Genomic DNA, 26,204 nt, shown 5'->3' with positions numbered 1-26,204 from the left:
GGGGGTTTTAAAGCGTGCAGGAGCAAACGGTTCTGTTTAATTAGGCTATTTTTGAAAAGACGCTTTCCTGTGATTTTTTTTTTGAATATTTTTTTTTAGTATGACGGTGTTTTGAATTTACTCAAGTGTCAAACATTTAGTTGCTGTCCGACAATTTTCAGTCAGGTCATCAGGACGGTTTCTTTTTTGCTGAGACATTTCGTCCTTCATCCAAAGGACTTCTTCAGTCCAAGGAGTCACCAACAAACTGGGGTCCCATAAATACCACACTCCCATAGTGGGGGAAAAAAAATAAAAAAAATAAAGCCGTTTGCTGGTGATAAGATGGTTTCCGGGCCCACCCCCTCCCCTGTCAACTCCTCTGAGGCAGCCATACCAAAGTGGCTCTGCTCAGTAATCCAGGTACAAATCCAACAGTGTTCATCACGAAGAACGAAACGTCTCAGCAAAAAGGAAACCATCCAGATGACCTGACTGAACTTTGTTGGATTTGTACCTGGATTATTGAGCATGAACTTTGATGTTTTGTTGCTGTGTTTCATTTCCTGCACAACTCTGAAGTAAATACAGATCTACTTAAAATCTTTGAAGGTTCAGGCAGTTTTTAGGCTTTTCTTCAGAAATGTTCAGTCACAATTTGGGATTTTACATTTCATCCTAAGAAATTTAATGGTCATTCTCAGGGAAAATAACTGTATTTTGAATCTTTCATCTCACGCTTACAAACACCCATCATATGCATATAGGACTTTATTTTCATTTGTTTCCATTAATAAATGTATTATCAGTTTTACTGAAACTACAGTTTCAACCATGTGAATAAACATGCACAAAACTAACCTTTTGCTAAGGTTGCTGGTGTAGCTTTTGAAAACAACGTTAATTGAATGCAGTCTTTAAGCTGCTTCTCTTAATTTGAAGAATGGTTCAGAGTGTTCAAATGTCACAGGATAACATAAAAAGTTGTGCTATTTGTTTTTAATGTGCCTTCAACTTCAGTATATGATCGGTTCGAAAGAATATTGTTTTAACCTCGCCTCAAGCATCGTTGCACATTAATCCAGAGCTAATGTTTAGGTCTGTCTGCATGTTGAGCTTTTTTATCAAATGTTTTTATAATTACTGACTTAAATAAACATTTTATTACTATTAAGCTTTTCTGTTTTAACTCTCAGCCATTAATTTGTCACCGTTTTATGTGTGAATATACTTTCAGATTTTGGCCAGTAGATGGAAGTACAGTTCTACCTCACAGCTCTGCTAACTGCCTTTTAGAAAACCAAATAATGCACATGGCCGTGCAGAAGGCTGAACTTGAGAACAAGTTTAGCTGAACCTGACACCAAATATTTAAAATAAGCAAAGATAACCACAGATAGCAAGTCAAGTCAAACTTTATTTGTGAAGCACATGTCACGCAGAGCAACCCAAGACAGGAAGTTAACAAAAAGTAAATTTTCTCAGCTCTGCAGTTAAATAGTGCAGCGTTTTTCAAAGTGGGGGCCGCGGCCCCCTAGTGGCACCAAAGGGGCCTCAGAAAGCTGGAGAGAAGAAGATAAAAAAAATAGTAATAATAATAATAGGGCAATCTATCTGTCATTTCCAGATAAACATGCTTGAGAGAGACGTTAGATTAGTTTTGTTTGTTCTTCTGGTCAACAGTTGTTGTTTTTTCATTGGGAATATAATAAATACAGTGTTTAAAACATGTTAGTTTATAACATTTTTATGCTCAGCTGTAATAATTTATTGAATATAGTGAATAAAAAGTTGATGTTTCATTAAGTAATTTGTAGCATTGTTTGTGGGTTTGCAAGGGGCGCCTCAGCCTGAAGCTCATGCTGTTTGGGGGGGCCATGGCATGGAAAAGTTTGGGAACCCCTGCAATAGTGGACTTATCAGAATTTGTCCTAACTGCTGAATAATAGCAAAACATTGTTTTTACACAATGTCAATCATGTATGCTGCTAATAACATTATTAATGCCAGATATGTCCAAAATGCATTTTTGAAGTGTCTTATATGAAACAAAACTGTGGTCGTGACACAAAAACATGGGATTTTGTTTGTTTGTTTTGTTACATCTCACCATTTTTGTCTGACACAATATTCACTTCTGTAAACAAAAAAGATTCCAACAAACATTTACAAAAATGCCTGTCCAAAGATCCTTTATTTAAAATGTCCGTCCAACTATTATCTTTTACCCGCTTCTTCTTTTGTGGCGTTGCGGGGGTCACTGGTGCCCATGTCCAGCCATCACTGTACGAGAGGACACCCTGGACAGGTCTCCAGTCCATCACAGGGACACATAGAGACAAACAACCATTCACTCTCACTCACACCTAGAGACAGTTTAGTTACCAGTCAGCCTAACAAGCATGTTTCTGGTCTGTGAGAGGAAACTGGAGTACCTGGAGAAAACCCACGCATGTACAGAGAACATGCAAACCAGAAAGGTCCACGGCTGGGATTCGACCCAGTGACCTTCTCACTAAGAGGCAACAGCTCTGTCAACTGCACCACCGTGCTGCCCTTTATTTAAAGCAGTGCTAGAAATGTATTTAACTTGGTGTTTTTAAAACTCAGTGGATATCCATTTTTGAGCTGTCGAGAAACACAAGATCAAAGTTTCTTAAAGTTGTTGAGCTCAGACTTAAAGCAATAACATGAAGTGAAACTGGTTAGATATGACTTCTTATTTTAAAGTATTACCTAACACCTAAAGCGAATGAATCAGAAAAAAAAATCACTTTTAAGAAAGTGTTGGCGATGTTTAGCAGTTTTGTCAAAATGCTTTCCCCTGATATAATTTAACATTTTGTATATGTTTAAGTGGGGTCGCACTTGGAAACAATAAAAGAAGCAACAGCATTGTGTTTGCTTCATACAATAAAACTCAAGATTGAAGTGGTAAATGTTAGAAACAGCAGAACGTAAAGTGTAAAAACCGTCTTTGAAAAAACACACGTACACTGAGAGCCTGATGTAAAGCTGAGACACTGAACTAAACTGCATGAACTCCGAAGGATTACATAACGACTGTAGCACAAACTCAAACGAGGTCGTCTTGTGCTGCTCTGCCGCACATCAGTAAATACTGTTTTTAATTAGTGCAGCGTTGCAACACCACTACGAGTGCATGTATCACTGAATTTCCACTTCAAACCTAGGGTACGTTTTCCCCGTATCAACGTCTCCTACTCACAGTTTAGATCTTGGAGCATTGTGGTGCAATAGTAAGATTATCCGGTTTTTCCAAGCTAAACGAGTCTTGATTTGAGGCGGAAACAGCTGTGCGCCATGGCAAGGTCAGAGGCCCATAATCCGCGGCCTCATTCATGCAAGATTAAAAACCTGCTCTGAGTTCTGATTAAGAATGCAGGGTTAGAAGATTAAAGACCAGCAAACAAAATGAAAGCAGTTAAAGCCCAATCCTGGAATTCATCAGAATAGCGAAAACCTTAAACGGTCATAACGTGACACTAATCCAAAGCCCGCTGTATCTGTCTTGATGAATCTTGTGTGTTAGAGCCTATAAATTTCCCTTTAGCCCAAATATCTTGACTATCTTTTTTGTTTCTGCATTGTTATATTCCACATCTTTCCCATTTTTATTTTTTTTATTTTTTTTACAATTAAAAGTTGCTTGAGTAGAATTTTTTTTTGTTTAAACTGAATATCTTTTTAATAAAGTTTTATAAACTGTGTATATTTTTGTGTAATTTAAAAATCTTTGTCCTGATCCTTAAGAGTCCACTTTAGTTTGCTAGCAGAGTTGGAAAAAAGGAGAACAAATAATTAGGAATCATAAGCTTGAGTACAAACTCTCTAAATCTTAGCGTGTAAATGATAATATGATGTTTGCTCATGAGCTGGACTTGCAGACAGCTGTTTAAATGGCACAAATAGAAGTGCTGTCTGACATATCTTTCTTATAGGCTACTTTAAGCCAGAAGCTGTTTAGACGCCATGTCTAGTTTAGCTTAAAAAATGTATCTGAAGCTAAATCATTGATATAATTAGCAGATTTAAGTCGGACGCAACAATTGGTTTTTAAATAAATTCTTTGTAACAAAAGAAAAAAATACCTAGAAATAGAAATTGTGGTCCCGATTTCATTCTAAGCCCAAGACTAAAGAATTAAAGAGTTAATAGGACAAGTAAAACCTGAATATTTCTCTAACACATGTATGATCTCTTGTAAAGTTATAAACTACTGAACTTCTGCATCCTTACTGATTACAAACCAAAGTGACTATGAACTTCAGTTTCATGGCAGTGCTGCGTAGTGGCAACATCCCATTGACAAGATTATATAACCAAGGACGATAATACTGTCATCTTCAAGAGAAATTTAAAAAAAAAAAAAACTGCAGGGGACATGGTGACCCCAGTAATCTAGAATCCCCATACCAGTCAGATTACCAGCAGGTTGAACAGTTATGATTTACTAAAGTCATACTGCGTCAGAGAATTATTTACAATAATGGTTTAAATTCTGTGATAAATGATTTCTGAAAAATCAAAAGTGATGCACACACTTGAAAAAATAAATTTAGCAATGAAGAAGTCTACATTTTTCATCTAAATTGTCAAAATTCAAAATAATCCCATTTAATATAATGATACATGCATGTACATATAGTAAAACTAAAAGCAGGTGAGAGTGCGCACGTTAAATATCTAGATGCAATGTGTGTGTATTTAACGTGGACTGTCCTGCATTTCAGTCCTTAATGTGACACAAGTTCCATAATAGGGACACAAAACCAGCAAGGCTCCGTTTTGGCTGTCGGATTAGAGCAAGAAGAATCTCACTGTATTTGCAGGATTTTCTAATCTGTCTGTCTGTCGCGGCTGCTAATGTTTTACATCAGCTTTGTGCAATGTGTGTTGATAATCCACAACCTTCTGAGGATGTTATGTAAAAGCCTAAGCCTGCACGAGGTGACCACTAGTCTGATCAGTGTCAAAGAGCAAGGTGTCGAAATGCAAGAAGCTTCTTTTGCATGTGCGTTGTTAGTTTGAAGGAAAAAGCTTTGACGAAATTATAATCCTGGAAATATAAAGCCAAGTGCACAAACAAATGTGCATTAAACAAAGAAAGTAGAAGCAAAACTCTCCTTAAATCTAATTGTCTGGGACATTTGCCTAAAAAAATAACATTCAAACAAACAAAAGTCAAAGGTTTAATGTGTTCTTCTCACATAATCGTAGTCAACCAGTAACAGTTTCAAACAAAAAACTTTTACGAGCACATTCATAAACTTCAAATGGGACCCCCCTCCCCCCCAAAAAAAGAAAAGACATCAACCCATTTTATAAATACATTATTAAGGGAACTCAGTCATAAGCAATTTTTTGAAATAAATGGCGATGTACATCAAAGTCTGTGCAATGTTATACTGAAATGGAAAACCTGTGAAACCCACAGCAGTTACTGAAGTATTATGGCAAACGTGTCTAAACCATCATTCACCCGCAGTATAATGGCATAACAATAAAACTTCACACGTTAAAATGATTTTTGCAACAACAACAACAACAAAAAAAAGCAGCAAGGCCAAAATGGTCAAGTATCACAACTGCAATCATTTGTCATCAGAAAAAAAACAAGTATTTTAATGTATTCTTCCAATCAAGACTAACGTGTGTGTGCTCTATAGAATCTACCACTACACAAAACTCTCTTTTAAAAACTTGTTTTGATTGTAACATTGCAGTTTAAAAGATCTACGTTTATTCAGACTTCACCTGGCCTTCTGATTAGTGTAGTCCTGTAAAGACAATAACAAACGTGTACTAGGTGCAATAAAGTCTTTGAACGAGTCCCCGGTTTTACTAATACTTGTTGTGCCACTCGCACTGACCAACACTCACCTCCTCAATGTCCAAGTTTTTCCTGGATTTGTAAATAAACTCTCCGATCGCAACAAAAACTGAGAGGACAAGTCCAGCTGCCAACACAATAAAGATTCCCCCTATGTTCTCCACACCCAAAGCACTGGCCTCCTTGCTGTCCTCTTCTGGACAGCCATTCCCCCTCCACCATTTCTCCTTCATCATGTGCAGCTTCCCTTCCTCCTGAAGTTGCAAGATGGCAATGGTGACCTTGTCTCTGTATGGGGAGCCTAGAGCAAGAAACACCAGGATGATGTTGAAATAATGCTCGGATCATGTTGACCTGAAAAGCATTTATTCGTCATCAGTTAGTCATCTTGTCTCACCAATTGGAGTTCCCACACCGTAGCCCTTGGAATCTATCAAGCCTCCAATCTGTGTGAGGTTGCAGTTACGCTGGCTGATGTACTCAATGCTGGTTGACTCCATCAGAAGAGCGTAATCTGTGGTGAGGACCCTCTGAATCCCCTCCCGGTTGTTTTTCACCAACGCTGTGTTTTTCCTGCTGCTCATAAACGCCCACATTTTTTCATACGTTGAGATCTTGGATTTCTGTGGAACCACAGTCAGATTTTGTGAACAATTAAAAATACGATTAACACAAAAAACAACAGTTTCAACTAGTGTTTGTTTGTCAATTGAAAATAAATTGTAAATTAAAAAATAAAGTATTCCCTATTGGACCTGTTTAATACTTGGTAGTATCCCCTTTTATGTTCAGTTAAGCTTCAGGATGAACTTTAGGCTTGATTGTATAAAATCTACTGTATTTTTTGGACTATAAGGCACACTGGATTATAAGGCGCAATATCAATGAACGGGTCTGTTTTCATACATAAGGCGCATTAAGCGAAACAAAACAGCCAGATAAGTCAAATTTTATTCCACTCATTCACAATAACCACATAAAATCAGTTCGAGGTCAGTAAGCACAACCAGAATTAATACATAAGGTGCACCGGATTATAAGGCTCACTGTATAAGTACAGTCCATTTACCATTAGGGCGGCTGTGGCTGAGTGGTTAGAGCAGTCGTCCTCCAATGCAAGAGTTGGGGGTTGAATCCACCAGCTGCCACATGCCGAAGTGTCCCTGGGCAAGACACTGAACCCCTCCTTGCCTCTGATGTGTGTCCCATTGGTGTATGAATGTGATAAAGCTCTGATTAGTCTCACTAGAAGGACTTGTTCAATTAGCTTTGTAGAGATCTAGTAGAGTGCTGTGTGAATGGGTAAATGAGGCACAGATTGTAGTGTAAAGTGCTTTGAGTATCTTGATCAGATAGAAAAGCGCTATATAAGTACAGTCCATTTACCCTTTACTGTCGATTTTTGAGAAAATTAAAGGATTTTAAGTGCAGCTTATAGTCCGAAAAATACAAAGCTCTACTTTTCTATCTTTTATCAGAACTCGTATGACTGATGGCTAAAAGATTAAATACATCAGGCTAAATAATATCATACAAAACTGTCTAATTTGTATCATTTCTAAGTATCGTTTTTGTATTCGTTGTAAAACAAAAGGCAGATTACCTTAAAAAAAGTCATAGTGGAGCCATCTCTTACAGCCCCATACTCTATTTTTGTTTGCTTGGCCAAGTCGTCTGCAGAATCGATCGGTGAGTCCATTCTCTCCACAGTGAGGAAGGCGGCCAAATTGGCGGTATATGAGGAGATTATAATAAGTGTAAAGAACCACCATATTCCTCCAACTATCCTTGTTGAAAGGGCCTTTGGCATTAGTTCAGATCCTGTTAAGTATCAAGAAGTGTTAGAATACTCATTCCCAGCAATAAAAATGACAAATCATGTACTTTTTATACATAACAAAGCAAAGTCATCAAATCAATTACCACAGTTATTCCCATTTGCAAACATTAATCCTATAGTTAAATATGCTTAGTCAAAAGGGTGCTTAATTAAATGTAAAAGCAGCATAAAACATGATAGATTAATAATAACTATAAGTATACCTTGCTGCATGAGGGCTCCAACTCCAAACCAGACACTGTTGATTAGAGTGAAGTTGTTTTCCACCACGTCTGAGTCTGGATTACAGGGGTGAGGGTTGTACCACTCATATGGAGTGAACCTGAAAGTATAGAATTAAACAGTTGTGATGAGATACAAAATATTCAACAGATAAAATCGAAACTGCTAACATCTACTCAACCTGCTTAAAGCCCATTTTTTCCAGCTTTTTTCCCCAAACTTGCGATGCAAACAATAAATGGTCTACAATGCTGCATCCACGTCTATATTTACTGTAGCAATCTAAAACAGTGTCCCTGCTAGGTGGCCAAGTTAGTTTTAATAAAGAGTTAAACACATAACACTTGTAAGCTGAATGAGTTTGTCACAGTTTACACTCTGTTTTGTCCTTTTCTCATCACTCTGTTCACTGTTTGACTTTTTCCTCTCTGCTCTCCTGGGTTTTTCCTCTGCTGCTTCTACCAGCCTCTTTACATGCCACACCTCTCTCTCTCTCTGATTGCTGCTGATGGTTTCCACCTGTTTCTGGGTGTATATATACTTCCTGCTTTCTCCACTACATTGCCAGATCAACTGCTTGCTTCCAGCCACAGTTATCCAGCGTACTCTCTTTGTTCACAGCTCTTTAATCTTGATCCACGCCTGTTTCCCTCAACCACGCTTTTTGCCTGTCCCTTTTGTGCCTCAGCCTTCTGACCTTGTTGACGGCCTACGCCTGTTTTTGGATTTTGCCTTTGCCTCTCCCTATCAGTACTCTCTCCTCTTCTGATCCCGTGTATGAACCCTGCTCATCCTCGACTACGCCTCTGGATTTCCCTTGGTCTCTGCAGCTCTGTGTCTCCGCTGGAGCATCCCGTTACAACAAGAAAGGTTAGTGTTTCATCAGACCGTCTGTATTCAGATAACTACTCGTTATTCTGTCAAACACTAACTTTTCCACTCCGTATCATTTTAGATACAGTTCCTGCCCCTGGACCTGAGACATCAGAAGCTGTTTATTTACTCAAACATTTTAAAAACCTTTCTGAGTCTGTGTGTAGGATCCTCTGCCATCAGATCTCTAACAGAGTTGTCTTAGTTTTAAAGAAGTTTACCTGGCAATGACAAACAGCACACAGCTGACACCAAGGCACGCCAGCAGCACATACATCCAGATGTCAGGAGAGAGTGGGTTAAGAAAGGAGAACACTCCTGGGTTGGTGCCATTAGGTTTGTGGTACAGGATGCTAATTCCCAGCGTCATGAAGGGCTTGGAAAAATCTATCACCTTTTCTCTGACATATGTGATAGTGAGAGGGGCCACAGCTAGGTCAGCCACCTGGGACAGAGCAAAATCTCAGCAATCTTCTTCACCCTTTATCCTTAGCTGCTCTAACAATAAACTGATCATTACTTACATGATCTATGAGTTCTCGAACCATGCCGTTCCACTCGCCCTTGTCATTCTGAGCTCCATACTTTCCATCTGACACCAGCTTTACCTCATAGGAGAAGCCCAAAATGTTGGAGAGCTCTTTGAGCAGGTCCAGGCAGTAACCCTCAAAGCGGTCATTCCCATATAGCGGCTTATCAGATTTTTTATACATGACATAAGGATTTTCCTAGTAGAAAAATACAACAATGCAATGGATTAGTTTCAGACTGAAACATGTCTGGCCAAATGTTTGCTGATAAAAAAAAATTACATTGATCATACCAGAATAGTAGTGACAATAAGGGTCCTATTGGCCATTGAGTCTGTAATGTTTGTGGAAGAGTCCTTGGTGGTTTCTGTTAAATTAAGGCCCATCTGGGAGTTCCAGATACCAATCTGTAAAAATTAAAATGTTTAAATAACTGCACTGACAGGACAATAAACATTTATTGCCCAAGAGACCCATGTACAATCAAGGATGGTAATACCAAGGGAAAAGGAACAGGTTGTAGCAAAAAAAAAACTACATTAGAATAACAAACAGGGGAGAGAGCCATGTCAGGAAAAGAAGGGAAGGGAACAAAGCACTATATCATATAAAAATCTGAACTAATTGCTCAGTACAAGCATTTCTTCCCACCAGTGAATCATATTTTCTTTTGTACATGGGGAAGATGGGGGTAAATGAATCGTCTATTCGTCTGCCCAGGCAGTTTTGAATACAGACCTTTTTCCACACTTTATTCAAGCGGCTGCCCGTCATTGACTTGCAGAAACAGTAAGGAGAAAGCAATTTACTCACTGAACCTCAAGCTTCAAAACAAGAACAAGACTGACAAATTCTGACTTTTAGGCAAATATAAAAGAATAACTCCTCAGGTAACACCTTTGATTCAAATTATTTCAGCTTTTACTTTCTACTGAGTTCACGTGACTGCAATTTCTTTGTAGTGATGAGAGACCTAACAGGTAACCGATTCTTTAATGACCTGCCAACATGTAGAGCAGAATTGTTGGTGTGATTAAAGGAGCACCAAAACAACGAGCTGAAAAAGGCAACTATTACAATATGTAGTGTTGTGTGAAAACATTTCCTAACATTTCAAGTCAAAATTAGACATCTGATATCAAGATTTATGTACATTTCAGCAAATTATATTGTATATTTTTTTTTCTGCAGGTAATTTTTCTACAAATTTACTCTTAAAAAAGGTGCAATAAATAAAAGCTTCCTTGTTAGCGTACACAAGATCTACTCTGTGCAGATCTGCATGAATGTCAATTCTTAACAATTCTGACAGTGAGTTCACCTTCTCCAAGCCGTCCTCCTTCAGACTGATGACATCTAAATCAAATTCTTTCCGCAGACCATCTGTCTTGTTTATAATTATTTGTCCTGTCAAACCGTCCCATTGCGTCTGTGGCCAAGAGAAGACAGAAACACAATTAATGAATCTCTCAGCTTTTGTTTTAGTCACAGAAATGATTGCAAAATCAAGCACAGTCCCAGATAAATTCACAAGCACATAACGTACAAAATGAGTAATTAACGAGTTCTTTATTAACTCAAGAACACTGACAAAGACTAATTGCATTTAAATAAATGTTTTTGCGATGGCTGGACCCTCGATGGAAATATGACCTGTCTGGGTCTTATATCTAGGTCATTGGGACGTGATGCAGCTTCTGACTGTTTAACTGCAGAGCAGGAATGTTGCTCAGATAAATTAGAAAACTTGATGATAAAATGAGCTCAGTAGAATAACAGGTAGGTTAAACATTTCACTATGGTCCAAAAAACTCAGTTGTCAGTTTTTATCACAAATCATAGGCTGTCAGGCTGTTTGTTCAGGCTACTGTTTAATACACCATATTATTTTACATTATTATTGTTTACTGCATATCTTAGATCCTTATATACTGTTTCCTTGTTTTATACTTTATGTTTTTGCTATTTTGGAATGTCACTGGGACATTGAGTACACAATTTTGTTCTACCTCATGTACCACATGTGATACGAATGACAATAAAGAACCTTGAACCTTTCTACTAATCCTGATTGTAAAATTGTAAATGTAAATGCAAGACCGTTTCACAGTTTCTCATGCATGAACATAATGGTTTATTAAAAGATTAATGGTACTGTACATGGACTGTACTTATGTAGCGCCTTTCTGTCTTATGAAGATACTCAAACACAACACAACACAATCTGTGTCCTCATTTACCCGTTCAATCAGCACTCTACTAGATCTATACAGAGAATAATCAGTAATTTATCACATTCATATACACCGATGGGACACACATTGGAGGCAATGACGAGTTCAGTGTCTTGCCCAGGGACACTTTGGCATGTGACTGCTGGTGGAATCAAACCCCCAACTCTTGCATTGGAGGACAGCTGCTCTAACCACTCAGCCACAGTCGCCCCAAATCAGAGGCTAACTATATCAAATGTGGGACGGTGCCATTTGGTTATTTCTGAAGGACTTGTAAGGGACACCTTATTATGCATTAGAGGAGTGACACAAATCAGATGACGTATTAAAAAAAAAAAAGGTAATCCAAAACCAATCATACAGAAGCTTCTGGGTACAATCTGTAAGATAGTGTGGAAAACTATAACCTGGATTCAGAAAGTGTTGTACCATCATGTAAAATGTAAAGAAAACATTTGAAATCTCACAAGTCCTAATAAGGTATAATTTCTTACTTTACATATGTTATGTTTGCCAGGTTGCAATGTTTTTATTTCACACAACGGCTACTCTTTTGGAATTAGAGTTATAATTTTAGTTGTCTTATGATCATGTTTGTGATAACACAATATGCTCATTTAAATACACACCCTGAACTCAAATTTGGGTTGAGTAAAAATGATTCATTTTGACTTTCTGAAAGAAAAATATATATATAAATAAATCTCGAGCGTAAGTACCACAAACACTTTTTGAATTTTGTTTTGAATTAGATTTTCATCTACATCAAATCTTGTTAAGAATATTGATGGAAGCACAATTTCCCATTTGAACACAAACAAACTCTAGGACTCAAACTTAAACCTGGTCACACGACAAGAAACATGTTTGGGAAGTCCCAGGATATTTGTCAGTGAAGCTGCTCTGTGATTAGTCTGTTTCACCGTCTTGTTGCTCACAGCTGTCACATGTACTCCAGCCCTAAGTCCAGATTTATTCTTCTTGTTAAATCTCGTTTTAAATCCTCACCAATCAAAAAGGTCTCTGTCCCGACCATGTGTTGGGGATCTTTACTGTACATGTAGGGCTGAAATGGATCTTCTCTGACTGGAAAATCCAGATAGTAAAAGGTAAGTACAGGTAACTAAGAGTTGGGCCTAGAGAGAAAACCTTGTTACCGTATTTTTCGGACTATAAAGCGCACTTGAAATCCTTGAATTTTTCTCAGAAATTGACAGTGAGCCTTACTTACTATAATCCAATCCGCCTTATATACAGTATTAATTCTGGTTGTGCTTACTGACCTCGAACCACTTTTATGTGTACACGACGCTCAAAAATATGTCAAAATGAGCTTATTTTGCTTAATGCGCCTTGTAATCTGTCTGTTATAGTCCAAACAATACAGTAAATATTGATTAAAGTTCAAGTACAACAGACTTTAAGATAAGAACTATATAAATTAGCTTTGCCAAAAAGTGTCTTTCTACAATAAAAGCATGAGGCTGCATTATTTCCTGCAGGAGGGGTTGTCCCTTTGCTGACCGCAGTAGCGGAGTGCAGGCTACGCTGCAGCAGCTCTGTGGATTCAATTTTTGCACAAAAGCACATTTTGTGTTAAACTCACATCACAAAGTTGAAAGGTTATACCAGGATTTATTTTATTGTTTAAGTTTAACTTTGTGCACTAAGAATATGCAGCTGTTTCGGATAAATTGACGTTGAAACACAACAAAATGTGTTAATTTGTCAACTTGCTGTTCGTAGAGGTTTGTTAAATACTTTCTATAAGTCAGTGGGTTCCAAACTTTTTGGCTTCTGACCCCCAAAATGGGACTAATAATAAAGGCTTGTGACCCCATCCTTTGCTGATTTAAATACAAATTTAGTTAATAACCCTGTTAATCCAGGACATAATAACAACACAAACACAATCTCCTATTTTATATATTTTAGGATTCATGATTTTATTCGTTTTAACTGTTATGGTGACAATATGTCATAAGCAATCATTGCTAAATTCAACATAACATGACATATGGAGATAATCTAACAACCCCTAGTTGGTGTTTCATGACCTAAAGAAGGGTCACAACTCAACTTTTGAAACCACTCATACGATCATACAGTGTCTTTTTTTTTTTTAATTTTTTTATCAGAGTAAATCTTAAGAGAGGTAACAGTTACAGATGTCCAAATATTCATAAACTGCTATTTGTAACATTTATTATGTATTGTTGAATAGTTTTCCATTGGTAATTTGACATAAAAGTCGTATAAGTTAATTATAAGATTTGGCAGAACTATACAACAAAAAAATATAAAAAAAGACATCTAGGTAGCAAGTTATAGAAGTTTTCAAACGTTTAACTTGAATTTGTCTCAGATTGAGTGGACACTGGTTTCCATGGTTTCTTTTTGTTACTAATATCAATTTCATTGTTAGTTATACCCGTTTCATTCACACCCTGATTTTTCTTCAGCACTTCAATTTCCTGCAGCTTTGCTTCACTCACATGATTTCACCCTGCGTTTACACCCGCACCTCCTCCCCCCAATCAGATCCTTCGGTGTGAGTATTTACTGACGTGTCTAACTTTAAAAATATGAGGTAAAAAAAAAAGGATTGAAAGTTTAAGGTGTTGACGTTATTAAAGTCTCTGATCTCAGTTCTAATGAGCACGTGTTGGGAAATAAAAAAAATCCAATAAGCTGAGACTCAGTTTGTCATTATTGCCCAGCACTAAAAAGTAAAGTAGGAGTGATAATGTTGCCTTTGGAGGCAACTTAATTAAAGTTTAGGTTCTTCTGGTTGCCTAACACAGGACTAACACATTGTCACACAGGTGGTTTTATGTTTATATCAGCTAAATGGTGGTGGGATGCATCACAAACAATGATGAGTCCAGCTACAGGCAGGAGGTGGAACACCTGGAGAGCTGGACCAAAGAGAATAACCTTCACATCAATGTGAAGAAGACAAAGGAGATGATTGTGGACTTCAGAAGGAACAAACACACCTACACCCCCCCTGAGCATGAGGATCTGTGGTAGAAGTGGTCTCCAACTACAAGTACTTGGGTGTACACATGAATGACAACCTCAGCTGGAGCAACAACACCACCAGCCTGATCAAGAAAGCTCATCAGACTCTACTTCCACAGGCAACTGGGACGAGCTGGTCTGGGAAGCTCAGTCCTCACCTCCTTCTACAGGTGTGCAGTGGAGAGCATCCTGTGCTCCAGCATCAACGTGTGGCATGGAGGCTGCACAGCTGCAGAAAGAAAAGCTTTGCAGAGAGTGGTGAAGGCTGCACAGAAGTCTGTCAGAGTCAGTCTCCCCATCATCTCAGATATCTACACCTCCAGATGCAGAAAGAGGGACACCTGCATCATGAAGGACCCCACTCACCCAGCACACACACTTTTTGCCCCACTCCCCTCAGGAAGGAGGTTGAGGAGCATTAAGTGTAGAACCACTAGACTGAGGAACAACTTCTACCCTGAGGCTGTTAGACTCATGAATCTCTAACCAGAATAATCACTGTGAAAAATCACATCATGTTGCTGCTGATCTTTTTCATGTTGCTGCTGATCTGTTTCATGTTGATGTGTTCATGCGTGCACATCTTCTCACACAGACTCATGCTCATGTTTGTGCTGATGTTCGACATAATGTTTTTATGCTATTAGTGCTTAGTGTATTTTTAGTTGATGTTTTTCTTAGTTCATATCTTAGTAGTTATCATTGTTTTTTTGGGTTTTTTTACATTTTTATTGTTGGACGCAACTGGGACCCTGTGTACATATTGTCGTTCCACCAATGTGGTGGAACGACAATAAAGAATCTCTAACTCTGACTAAATCTCTTCTGTTCTCAGTCTGATTGTCTTCGATATTCTTATTTAATGTTTGTGTTGGTGGCTGAACTGAAAATTACCCTAAAAATATATAAAATATTGACTGGCTCAAATATTTATTCAAGATAAACGAGAAATATGAGCCTCTTCAATGAATGCACCATAATAAAACTATATTTAATATGGTTTAGGATGACGTGATTTTTCAAGTACAAGGCAGAAAGCGTAGCAGTACACTCCTAATCTTCCCCGGATAAGAAAAACGATGTTTTAAACCCCAGTGAGCTCAAGTAAAAACACTGATCATAACTCACAGACAATATCTGCAGAGCCTGCCCAGCTAAAAGGCTCATTTATTTAGACACCGCTGTCTGACATTTTTCTTTGTTTGAGTCTGTCAATATTTAGTCCCCAGTTAAAGATGAAAGAAACATCTAATTAGAGAATGCAATATGACATGATAGCTTATTAAATTCTAATTAACACATCTCAGCAGAGACCAGAAAACTGCTTCCACAAATAAATCATCATGATTTCTACAAGACAAACAGGATGTTTTCAAACCGTACGGTTGATAGTGTTTGTCTTGTTGTGCAGTGCCGTGTGTGGTTAGATCACTAACTCAGGCAGGAACATTTAACTTCTTGTTCCAGCAGAATGATAATTAAGCAGCAGACTACTTTCTGTAATAGTTTGTATGTTTCTTACATGATAAGTGGCGCAAAGGAACCAAGTCAAACCTGTTGTTATCTTAACCTGTTTGCACTGAACCTAAAGCAAGAATGGATGGATAAATGAATGGACGGACTCACAAAGCAAACTCACGTCTTTGAGCAGGTTCATAAAGCGGGAGCCGAAGCGCCACGGTTTGTGTCTGTGGCACTGAAGGGAGCTGACGGTGATTTGGGAGGTGCGCTGTGAGGCCGCAGCCACCATGTAAACAGCATCGTACATCAGAGCCGATTCAGTCTGAAAGAGAAACGCAGCTGTCACAATCCATCTCCAGGGTCACAAACGCACTTATCGCTCCAAGACCAATGATGTACGTGCACAGCATCATATGGGATCTCAAATCAGACGCAGTCACACAGGCAACACAATCATTCACACAGCCGGCACGGTTGTACACACAGTCAACATCCATGGGGCATAGCTACATCCTGAAATGAAACACAACCACAGTAGTCCTTTTACAGCTTCCAAAACAGGAACATCTGTCTGTACATTATAATGGAATTTTTGAATAAGCAACTTCCTTTTTGTTTCTAAGTGTTTAGGGAAGTCAAGTGCTGAGGGGCAATGCATGTATAGTCCTGAGAGACTGTGTATTATCGTGTTAATTATATAACACTGACATGGTGACAGTCCTGTACACTCATTCAAAAAAAGTTGTACGATGTCAAATGGATTGGAACTATACAAATCTGTTTAATTCAGTTTATTTATAAAGCACCAAGCCACAACAGAAGTCATCTCAGGGCACTGAAGAAACATCCATGTGTATATAAAAAAATAAGTGAACGTTATTTATCTGAGGAGCAGACTCCTTTGAATTGATCTCCGTCACAGACTCTCATCTTGAGCAACAATGAAGGCGACAGTGGAAAGGAAAAACTCCCTCATGAGGAAGAAACCTTTAGCAGAACCAGACTCAGAACAAGCGGCCATCTGCTTTGACCGGCTGGGTTTGAGAGGAACAGATACACAATGGCAGGTCGAGAATCACATGTTAAGAAGGAAATAGTATCAAATGAAAATTATTCAATTTTACCAATTAATTTAAGGAAATTTGGTTAATTTGTCCTCCAGTAGTCTAAGCCTATAGCAGCATAACAAGCCAACCCAAATTATAGGCTTTATCAAAAAGGAAGTTTTAAACCCAGTCTTAAAACCTATACCTAAACTTTATACCTCCCTAGCAAGCAAATATAATTCATCCATATCTTTATTCTAAGTTAATGCAAACAGAACACAAGTAGAACCAAAAATGGTAGCTTTAAACTCACTGTCATCATTCCCTCCGTCATTCCAGTCTCGACCTTGGTGGGAGCCTGCAGTCGCTCCATGGCCCACCTCTCCAACACCGAAGCCACTTTAGGATTGTCCACGTTGAGCAGCCGAAACCCTGTCATGTTGACCCCACTGTAGCGGTACGGTTCCAGGTCAAGGGCGAACAGGTCCTGCACAGATCAGCCCCGGCATGATGGGTGAAGAATTAATGCAATTCTGCTTACAAAGATTACTGGCGGGGTGGAGTGGAGAGGAGCTTGAATAAACAGTGGAACAAAATGGAAGTAATACCATGGAGTTGTGCCAAAAGCACTGAAAACATCCTATTATAAAACAAACCACAGATGTTTGAATTCATTTACATAAACCTTTCCTGAAAGCATCCTCAGGTGAACACACACATCTTAACTTGTATCAGACTGAAGCACTTAATTATGTTGAATATAGTCTTATATCAGCTAATTATCAGCTTCAATGTATTTATAACATTTCCAGTGCACTAGTCCTAAAGGGCAACATCATGAGTCAAGGTTCTTGCACATATTTGAAAATAAAGACATTTTTCTTACCAGTGTGGTGAAGAAGTAGTGATAATACTCTGTCATCATTCCCATGGACAGAATCTGAACAAAATTAACAAAAAATAGTTGTTTCCCCTTAAATTGTAGCGAGCAAAAATGAATAAAAATTATCTCTCACTATAAAAAAACAACCAGATTGTAATCTATTACAGAGTTGGCAATACGTGTAGTTTTCTGATTTGGCTCGTTTGCATGTTTCCATCAATAAGTATCCAATAAGTGTGTCAGAATTTGCTCATGTTAGCGTAGCATCTCCAGTTAATCTTCTGTGCAACATTTGGTCTTAAACGTGTACGTTTGGCACAGAAAAGGCTCAGCTTGGATTTATAAAGGAAAGTGGGATTTCTGAAGGGAATAAAATTTAAATAATCTCGCTTGCACTGAATGTTTAACACGAAGCATTACATGCAACAGCAACAACAACAAAAGATAACCTAGGACTCACCTCCGTTGATAAGCTTTAATTATATTTATTCAAACTTCTTGGATAAAGTTCTTTGTCTAATGCCAAACTAAAGAGGCTGACCTGCTTTAGAACATCTGCTGATGTTTGGTACGAGCAATCGAAGATGACAAAGAACTCCTTCCCTTTCTTCATCTCCTTCAGCAGGGGACGGGCATCTTTGCTTCCTGAAGGAAGCTGTCGGATCTTGATTTTAATGCTGTATCTGGATGGAGCTTTGATCAACTCTTGCAAACGAATCAGTCCTTTAAGTCAAAGAGCAGAAGACCAACATTATTTTTTTTTTAGAAATCATACTATATGAAGACACAAAGTCTATGTACAGTGTGTTTCCAAATGGATATATAGAAAAAATATCACATTTAATATCACATTTAGTGTTATAGAGTATATTTAAAACATTTCTGACCATGTATGTAAATTGTGTTGTGTCATTTGTATTTGAAGGGTTGCTTTGCTGTGCATTTTGCTGCAAAAAATAATGTTTTACACATTTTAAACTAGTGGATGAAATGTAATTTATTGTAATCTAGGCAGACATTTAAAAAAAATCAAAAAGAAGACTAGAATACTGTAATTACAAAACTGTAGCCGGACCCAATAGGCAGTATTGGGTAATATAGACGGTCTTTTTTACTTTCCACGTCTTCTGCAAAATGTACCGCAGATGAATAAAAATGAGCACATACTGCCATTTAAATTTCTGCTGCTCATAGTAGATGTTTTTTTTTTTTAAAATATGACTGTTTTCACGCAGCAACAGTTTTTTGAGGCTCCATTTCTAATTGTGTTTTCATTTGTCACCGCCCTCTGCTACCTAGAAAAGGCGGGAATTACTATGGTAACCAGTTCCTCAACAGACTCAGTCTCTTTTGACTATTGACTTGATTAAAAGAAAAATTGAATGAAAGAGAACAGAAGAAGATTTTTTTATTTAGTTTAAAGTAAAAAAAAAAAAAAAGCTTAAATGAAAATAAGGAAGATAATTTCACCTAAAGTTTCAAACTAAAGCTTGTCAATACTCTTCAAAATAAGAGTGTGGTTATGTCATAGCTTGGATTATTACAAACATTAGTCTCAAGTGACTACTGAGCTTTAGAGAATATGGAGTTCAGGCAGAAGCTGCACTGGCACGCTTCATAATTGAGAAATTTTATTTTTGTTTATAACCTTTCCACAGATCCCATTTCAAAATACATGAACTTTCTCTTTAATGGCATGCATTCATTATTTGCCTGCTGTGATTTGCTGTTTAAAAAAAAGGCTGTCACTCTTAAAGCTATGTTGGCTGAAAACAAAACCCATTGCCAAGAAAAGGATCAGACATACAACATCATGAAGTACCTTAAGAAAGAAAACAAAGAATTGTTGCACGTGAAAAACTTAAAACCAGAGCTAACGGGATCATCGGATAAACCCTGAAAGAGACCCTGCACAAAAAAACCACCATGCTGCGTAAGAAATGGTTCCAAGACATTGACGCCATCGAACTCCAAAGGAAGTGAACACAGGAGGAGTTGAAGAACTAAAACAAAATCTTGCAAAAAGAACGTACAGAACTGATTTTGCAAAGTAAGCTCAAAACGGAGAAAATGCAACGGGAAAATCGGGTATTACGCAAATAGTGATGCAACTCAACAGAGAGTTTTATGAGATTTAAGAGCTGTTCAGGTCAGTGGTAATGAAGGTCAGTAAAGAAGGTCGGGTCAGAAAAAACAAAAGAAAGAAAAAATAGTAAGTCGAGGCAGGAACATCAAGAATGTGTTCCAGACTCTATACTCAAGCTTGAAGCAAAGAAGGCACAATCACAACTAAGCAAAAGATGAACATCTTGGAGCATAAAAAAATGTTTCATATTACTTCCAAAATTATTTCATGACGAAAGATGTTTAGGAATTAGAGGACAAAAATAAACGTAACAAAAATTAGGTGTTAAAAAAACCGACCATTCAGCAAATCTATACAGTTCACAAGATTCCATTTTGAAGGAATCTCCTCCATCACTCTCTTGAAACAGCTCTTTGAGAAAAGAAAACCGCTCCAAGATGATTTAAACACAACAGCAGCCTGGGATGGAACAAAGGCACAAATCAAATTATTTCGCTAACACAATTCAGACCTGGAACAGACACATGACGTGACTGTGGAAACAAAGATGCTGTGAAAAAGACAGATGTGGCTTCTCATCAAACAGCTGCAGCCTTCTCTCTAATGAGTGAAAACATGAGGGTTTCCAGAAGATTCAATAAAAATAAGCATATCTTAAAAGCAGTTTGAAGCAGAGAATTAAAACATGTTAGCTCTCTTTATGCATGAAGTTAACGTGTTATCCACGTGGATGTGTGGCTTTCCTACTCTGGTGTCCAACAAAAAGCAAGAAAAGAGCAGAAAAATGGGTTTGAAACACTTCCACATTCAGTTCTAATTTATTTAATTCTGAAATAAATAACGTCTAATCTAAAAGGTTTTAGAGTGACCTGGATTAGATTAACTTTATAGTAATTTACTAGTTTATTTTAACTGGACAGTACACAGTAATGTTCAACTCAGAAGAGAGAAGATAAATTGTGCCAAACTTTGACAACTATTTAACATTTGTTGCTCCAGGGCAATTTATTATTTATTAGGTCTTTCCAGTATCAACAATTAACACATTCAAGTTTTATTGTGTTCAAATTAATACTGAGGGGCCATATTTAAATCAAGCACGACACTGGGAAAGAAATTTATGAGAAAATAAGAAAAGGTATCAAAAAGGCATGATAAGCTTCCTTCTCGTTCCTTCTGAATGACTGTCAACCCTAAAACTTTGAAAAAAAAAATTAAACTATGCTATGGTGTATTAAAAACAAAACTAAAAGGTAATAATGAATGGTAGAAACCAAGTAACATGTTTGGATTAAAATATACTGTTTTGTTAATTGTTCCCGTTAAACCAGTTTTGTCATTGTATGCTGAAAGTATTTACATGAAATGCTTGTCTTGCATTGATGGTACCTGACTAATTTTAATGTTGCAGTTTTAATCAATGAGCACAGGAGGCCAGCAAAAAAACACTAGTCACGTTCAAACCTTTTAAATGTTGGTGATCCTAGAATTGCCTGTTTGGCTTTTTTCCATCAGTTTTTATGTATTAGACTAATTATCCAAGCAAAACGAAATAGTTTGCAATATAATTTCTACAAATTAAGTATAGAATATACCTACAACCTGGCATTTGGTGATACATTTTATAGGCTATAGCAAAAAGGCTAACACTACAGCAATTGAGATTTTTTTTAGATTTTTATTTTATTTATTTATTTTTTTTACTAAAAACAAATCCTAAAATAAACACACAAAGTTTCAATTGAGCATCTAAATTGTGCAATTGTCACATTTCAAATCATTTACTAAGAACTGCACTTCCTCAAGATGGCCACTAGGGGGTAGTAATTAAAATTAATCAGAATTGTCGGCATCCCATGACATTCAGCTGGTATTTTTGTTGGTACTGTTGTTTTGTTTGTTCGTTTTTATATTTGCTAGCTCATAAAACAGCGTGTTTGTTCAGCCGAACTTTAACAATAAAAACATGGAAAATGTACCGCAACTAGCCTAAAACGGAACTACATTAGCTTACTTTATCGTGACACTCATGGGGTTGTTTGATGATAGAACACAATTTTTATTTGTTTGCATTGACCAAAAAATCATGACAGTAGAAGATTGTTTAGTTAAAAAAAAAAATACAAATTTTACTGCAAATATATTCATGTGTCAAATATATATATATTTTATTACCCTAGCCTAAAGTATTTGCATCAGCTTACCAACTTTTGCAAACTTTATCCTTCCCAAACATTTTGAGTCTTTAGGCATTTGAAAACAATTAATAATTAATCAAGTAATCTCTATTAAAACTAATTTTACAAAGTTTCTGGTATAGATTTTCAAAATAAAACATCAACGCAGAGTCACTCAAAACTGGTATTTAAGCGACAATTGTCAGTAATATTCTAGCATCAAATCAATCAAACATTATACTTAATTAAGTACTTATTAAATTATGAACTCGTTGTTTTTTAGAGCGGTAAGTTGAGTTTTCGACCATGTTGGAAACAAAATGGCGAGATCCTTAAAAGTGGTTTAAAAACAAAAATAACTGTGCTTCTATTCTGAAGATTAACATACTTTGCAATTGACGTCCAGTTGATTTTGTTTTTTAACAAATTTTATCATTATTGATCATGACCTGGACGACTGAGAAGCTTCACCAGCAAAATGGCGGGAATTTTGACATTCATAGGCACAATGGAGAGTGCCGTCGTTTTCAGGCGTACATAGTATTTTGGCAGGCATGTTTATATCTGAATTAAGGTTATCAGATTATGCCACAAAGCTTAGATAAGAGGCAACAGAGCTGTGTGTGGTCAAATTATTTATAATTTCAGCCAAGATGTGCAACCAGATCCATACAGGCTGAGAAGTGAAGGACGACCCAACAATACGGCCAAACACTGACTAGATATTTTGACTGAATCTCCTGGTTCGTTCACCAGAGAGTCTCTGAAGGTCTACAAGTCACTATACAGGTGCATTGTTTTTATTTTTTGACTTTGTTCATAAATTCTGATTAGGGGGCTTGTGATTGTGTATGAATTTGTTACTTCAAACACAAATACACGCAATGATCGCACATTTTTTCACAGGTTAGCTGAAAGTCTGCGACCATGTGGCAGACTGTGACTACTCAGAACACTGCATGCGGTGCAATTAATTTGCTTGATACATGTCTATTGGCATCAACCCTGTCTGTCTGTTAGCAAAATATTTCACGATCTACTGGACAGATTTTAATGAAACTCTTAGAAAGAATTAATTGGGTACACACTTATATCAGTTACTTAAAATGTGTTTTTGGATCAGTCTCAGCTACTACCACACCAAATTTGAGGTCAATATATGTAAAAGTGACCAGGTTATTCTTTTTAGGGTTTTTTTTAAGGTCAAGTGGTTGTGGCAACCATTTTGAATCCAGTGGACACCAGAACTTAAAGGTCTTCACTGCAAAATATTGTCAAAAATAAAAAAAATGTTATCTGAACTAAATAAAAGGTGCATTTTAAGGGTTTACTCCAGATTTTTGCAGATGTATTAAATGCAATTCTGAAATGTGGGACCACACTCGATTTAAACAAAGCGCTGAACTGGATCCACCAAAAACCTTGATGCTTGAGTCACGTGACTGACCTACATTACACTGGATGAAGCTGCGACGAAAGTCTTGCTACAGGTTTTATACTTCTGCATGAACTGTTTGGTTAGATCTTGTTGACTCACCAGTTGCGTCTTCATAAACCACAGTGACGGCTTTCCACTTGTAGAACTGCACTATGTCCAGCACAGCTCTGCTCAGCAAGGCATATTCAGGATGGAGGTTAATGTAGAAGCTATCTTTGTTGTCCACTGAGGGGTGTTTCCAGCGGGTCTGGATGTGAGGAACCTCCAGGGCGTTACAAATAGACTGGACTGCACTGACAGAGGAGCTGTGGGAGGGCCCAAACACGGCCCCGACTCCCAGAGCCAACTGGTCACACGCTGGAGACAAGAAACAGATCAGTTCTCATATTAACCCTCCAAAACAAAACAAGAACGAAATGAAATTATCTTTACCTCTTCTGGAGGCTTCAAAACTGTCAAATAAGTTTATTCTCTGGATGTCATAGGTCAGCGTGGTGTTTGGCATTAAGGTCCGGTTCCTGTTTATGTTGGTCACGGCAAATTTAAAGGCCAATTCTTCAACACTAATGGGCTCGTTTTCAAGAGTTTCAAAGATGCCACCTGTAAGGAAAAACAAACGTGTCAGGGAGATCGTTGACAAGATGACAACAAAAAAAGCACTTCCATTTATAAACAAAGTTCAGTCCGGTCATCTGGACGGTTTCTTTTTCTTTTCTCATTTTTTGAGACGTTTCGTCCTTCATCCAAAGGACTTCATCAGTCCAACGAGCCACAACCATCTGACATAGTGGACCAACCAGTTTGCTGGTGATAATATGGTTTCTGTGGCCCACCCTCTTCCCCACTGACTTCCAAACATCAAAGTTCATGCTCAATAATCCAGGTAAAAAATCCAGCAAAGTTCAGTCAGATCATCTGGACAGTTTCTCGTTTTTGTTGACAGAATGGAAGACACCTCCATTTATTCACATTAAGTTCATCATTTAGTTTCAAATGAGTCAGAGCTACGTAATGAGGCCCAGTGTCCTACACACTTTGCAAATCTTACCAAGGGAGCTGCTGAAAATGCAGAGTTCAGTCTCATTCAGCAAAAAACTTCAGCTCCTCTGATTTGTACATGACCTGATTTAAACTGTGGAAAAGGCTTAAATGAAACGGACATGCTGCCGGGTAATTAGATTATTCTGCAGTTGCAAAAGTTAAACATTTGGAACGTAAATCATCTAGGAGTAAATGATAGTGGAAGGCAGTCAAATCTTCCTGAAATTGACTTTATGCAAAATCATGTGAAATAAAATTATAACGTTAGATATGAAAGTAAAATGAAAGACTGATACTGAAACACAAAACACATACTTGACCTTCTAATACTTTGGTTGTTTCTTATTTGTTGATTTTAACTTCAGTTTAGGCTTCATATAATAAAAACATCTTAAAATTGCTCAGAGTGGGAAGTTTTTACTCTTCCCGTTATTTCTGACTTGATAGCACTGAAATGTTATCATTTGCTTGATCTGACTAAATATTGTTTGCTGCATGGTGTGTGCTGGGTGAGTGGGGTCCTTCATGATGCAGTATTGTTTGCTGCATGGTGTGTGCTGGGTGAGTGGGGTCCTTCATGATGCAGTATTGTTTGCTGCATGGTGTGTGCTGGCAGGTTTCCATTGCTTCCAGTGTGTGATAGTGAAGTAACTGGGCGACCCATATTGCTAAAGTGCAATCATTAATGAGTTCTTTGAGTTTTCATTGATTTATAAGGAAAACCTTAATAAGCAAAGTGAGATGGTAAAATAAAAACTATTGTTAATTTTAAACCTTGTAAGGCCCAAAACATTCATTTTACTGACTGAAATATGTTAAATCTTTAACTGTTAGTCATTTAGTCTATGCTTTAAATAACTGTTTTGATGCAGTAATAGACTTTATTATTAAAACAATTGTTTTTCGACATTTCTGCTTTTTTTCTGGTGGAATCAGTAATACATCTCATTTAAGATGAAGCCAATAAGGAATCACTTTACTGATTTAAGTGTGTTTTAAAAACCAAGTCAAGTTTCTGCTTTTTTTGTTTTATTCTGCTGCAAGACTAAATTTATGTTAAGCACTTTAAAACAAGAAGCCATCTTTTTTTTTAAAATCTAGAATCATAAATATTTGTGCATTTTTACTTGAAAATGTGATGCTAATCAGAGACATTTTCTGTCTTACTATCCTCCAACTTTACTTATTCCAAAACTAATGTACCATGCACACACAGGCAAATGTTCCGTAGCAATATTTTAATGACTCATTCTGTCATACTTATAAATAGTGTTGTTTTCAGCTCTGTTTAAAGTCTGCATTGTAATAGAAATAGCTTCCAACCAATCAGCTCGCTTGGTGAGCAGATTTGATTATTATTATTGTTATTGACTCATTGTTTAGGAAAAGTACACACACAACTTGTTTACCAGCCGAAAATACCATCAATGCATTATTTTTAAATCATTTGAATAAAAGTACATTTTTAGTTTTTATCTTCTAAATCACTTTTAAAAAAAGCAGTTATGAGTTACAA

At 37.3% G+C, this 26,204-nt stretch overlaps 1 protein-coding gene across 1 annotated transcript in view; it reads right to left on the bottom strand.

Annotated features, from left to right (window-relative positions):
• Positions 1 to 5,597: 5,597 nt before the first annotated feature.
• Positions 5,598 to 26,204, bottom strand: part of LOC119410721 (glutamate receptor ionotropic, kainate 1) — a 29,725-nt gene continuing 9,118 nt past the window's right edge. Inside the window, exons 2-15 of the mRNA XM_037677618.1 lie at positions 24,080 to 24,247; positions 23,747 to 24,004; positions 18,488 to 18,669; positions 17,950 to 18,003; positions 17,377 to 17,550; positions 16,196 to 16,339; positions 10,620 to 10,727; positions 9,592 to 9,705; positions 9,293 to 9,496; positions 8,990 to 9,213; positions 7,877 to 7,995; positions 7,437 to 7,654; positions 6,231 to 6,456; positions 5,598 to 6,134 (exon numbers count right to left, since the gene is read on the bottom strand). Coding sequence (XP_037533546.1) covers positions 5,845 to 6,134; positions 6,231 to 6,456; positions 7,437 to 7,654; positions 7,877 to 7,995; positions 8,990 to 9,213; positions 9,293 to 9,496; positions 9,592 to 9,705; positions 10,620 to 10,727; positions 16,196 to 16,339; positions 17,377 to 17,550; positions 17,950 to 18,003; positions 18,488 to 18,669; positions 23,747 to 24,004; positions 24,080 to 24,247 — 2,483 coding nt within the window. The 3' untranslated portion in view covers positions 5,598 to 5,844. The remainder of the gene's footprint in view (positions 6,135 to 6,230; positions 6,457 to 7,436; positions 7,655 to 7,876; positions 7,996 to 8,989; positions 9,214 to 9,292; positions 9,497 to 9,591; positions 9,706 to 10,619; positions 10,728 to 16,195; positions 16,340 to 17,376; positions 17,551 to 17,949; positions 18,004 to 18,487; positions 18,670 to 23,746; positions 24,005 to 24,079; positions 24,248 to 26,204) is intronic.

The sequence above is a fragment of the Nematolebias whitei genome, chromosome 6 (assembly GCF_014905685.2).
Source record: "Nematolebias whitei isolate Nwh7 chromosome 6, NemWhi1, whole genome shotgun sequence".
Lineage (NCBI taxonomy): Eukaryota > Metazoa > Chordata > Actinopteri > Cyprinodontiformes > Rivulidae > Nematolebias > Nematolebias whitei.
This window is presented reverse-complemented; position numbering and strand designations above follow the sequence as displayed.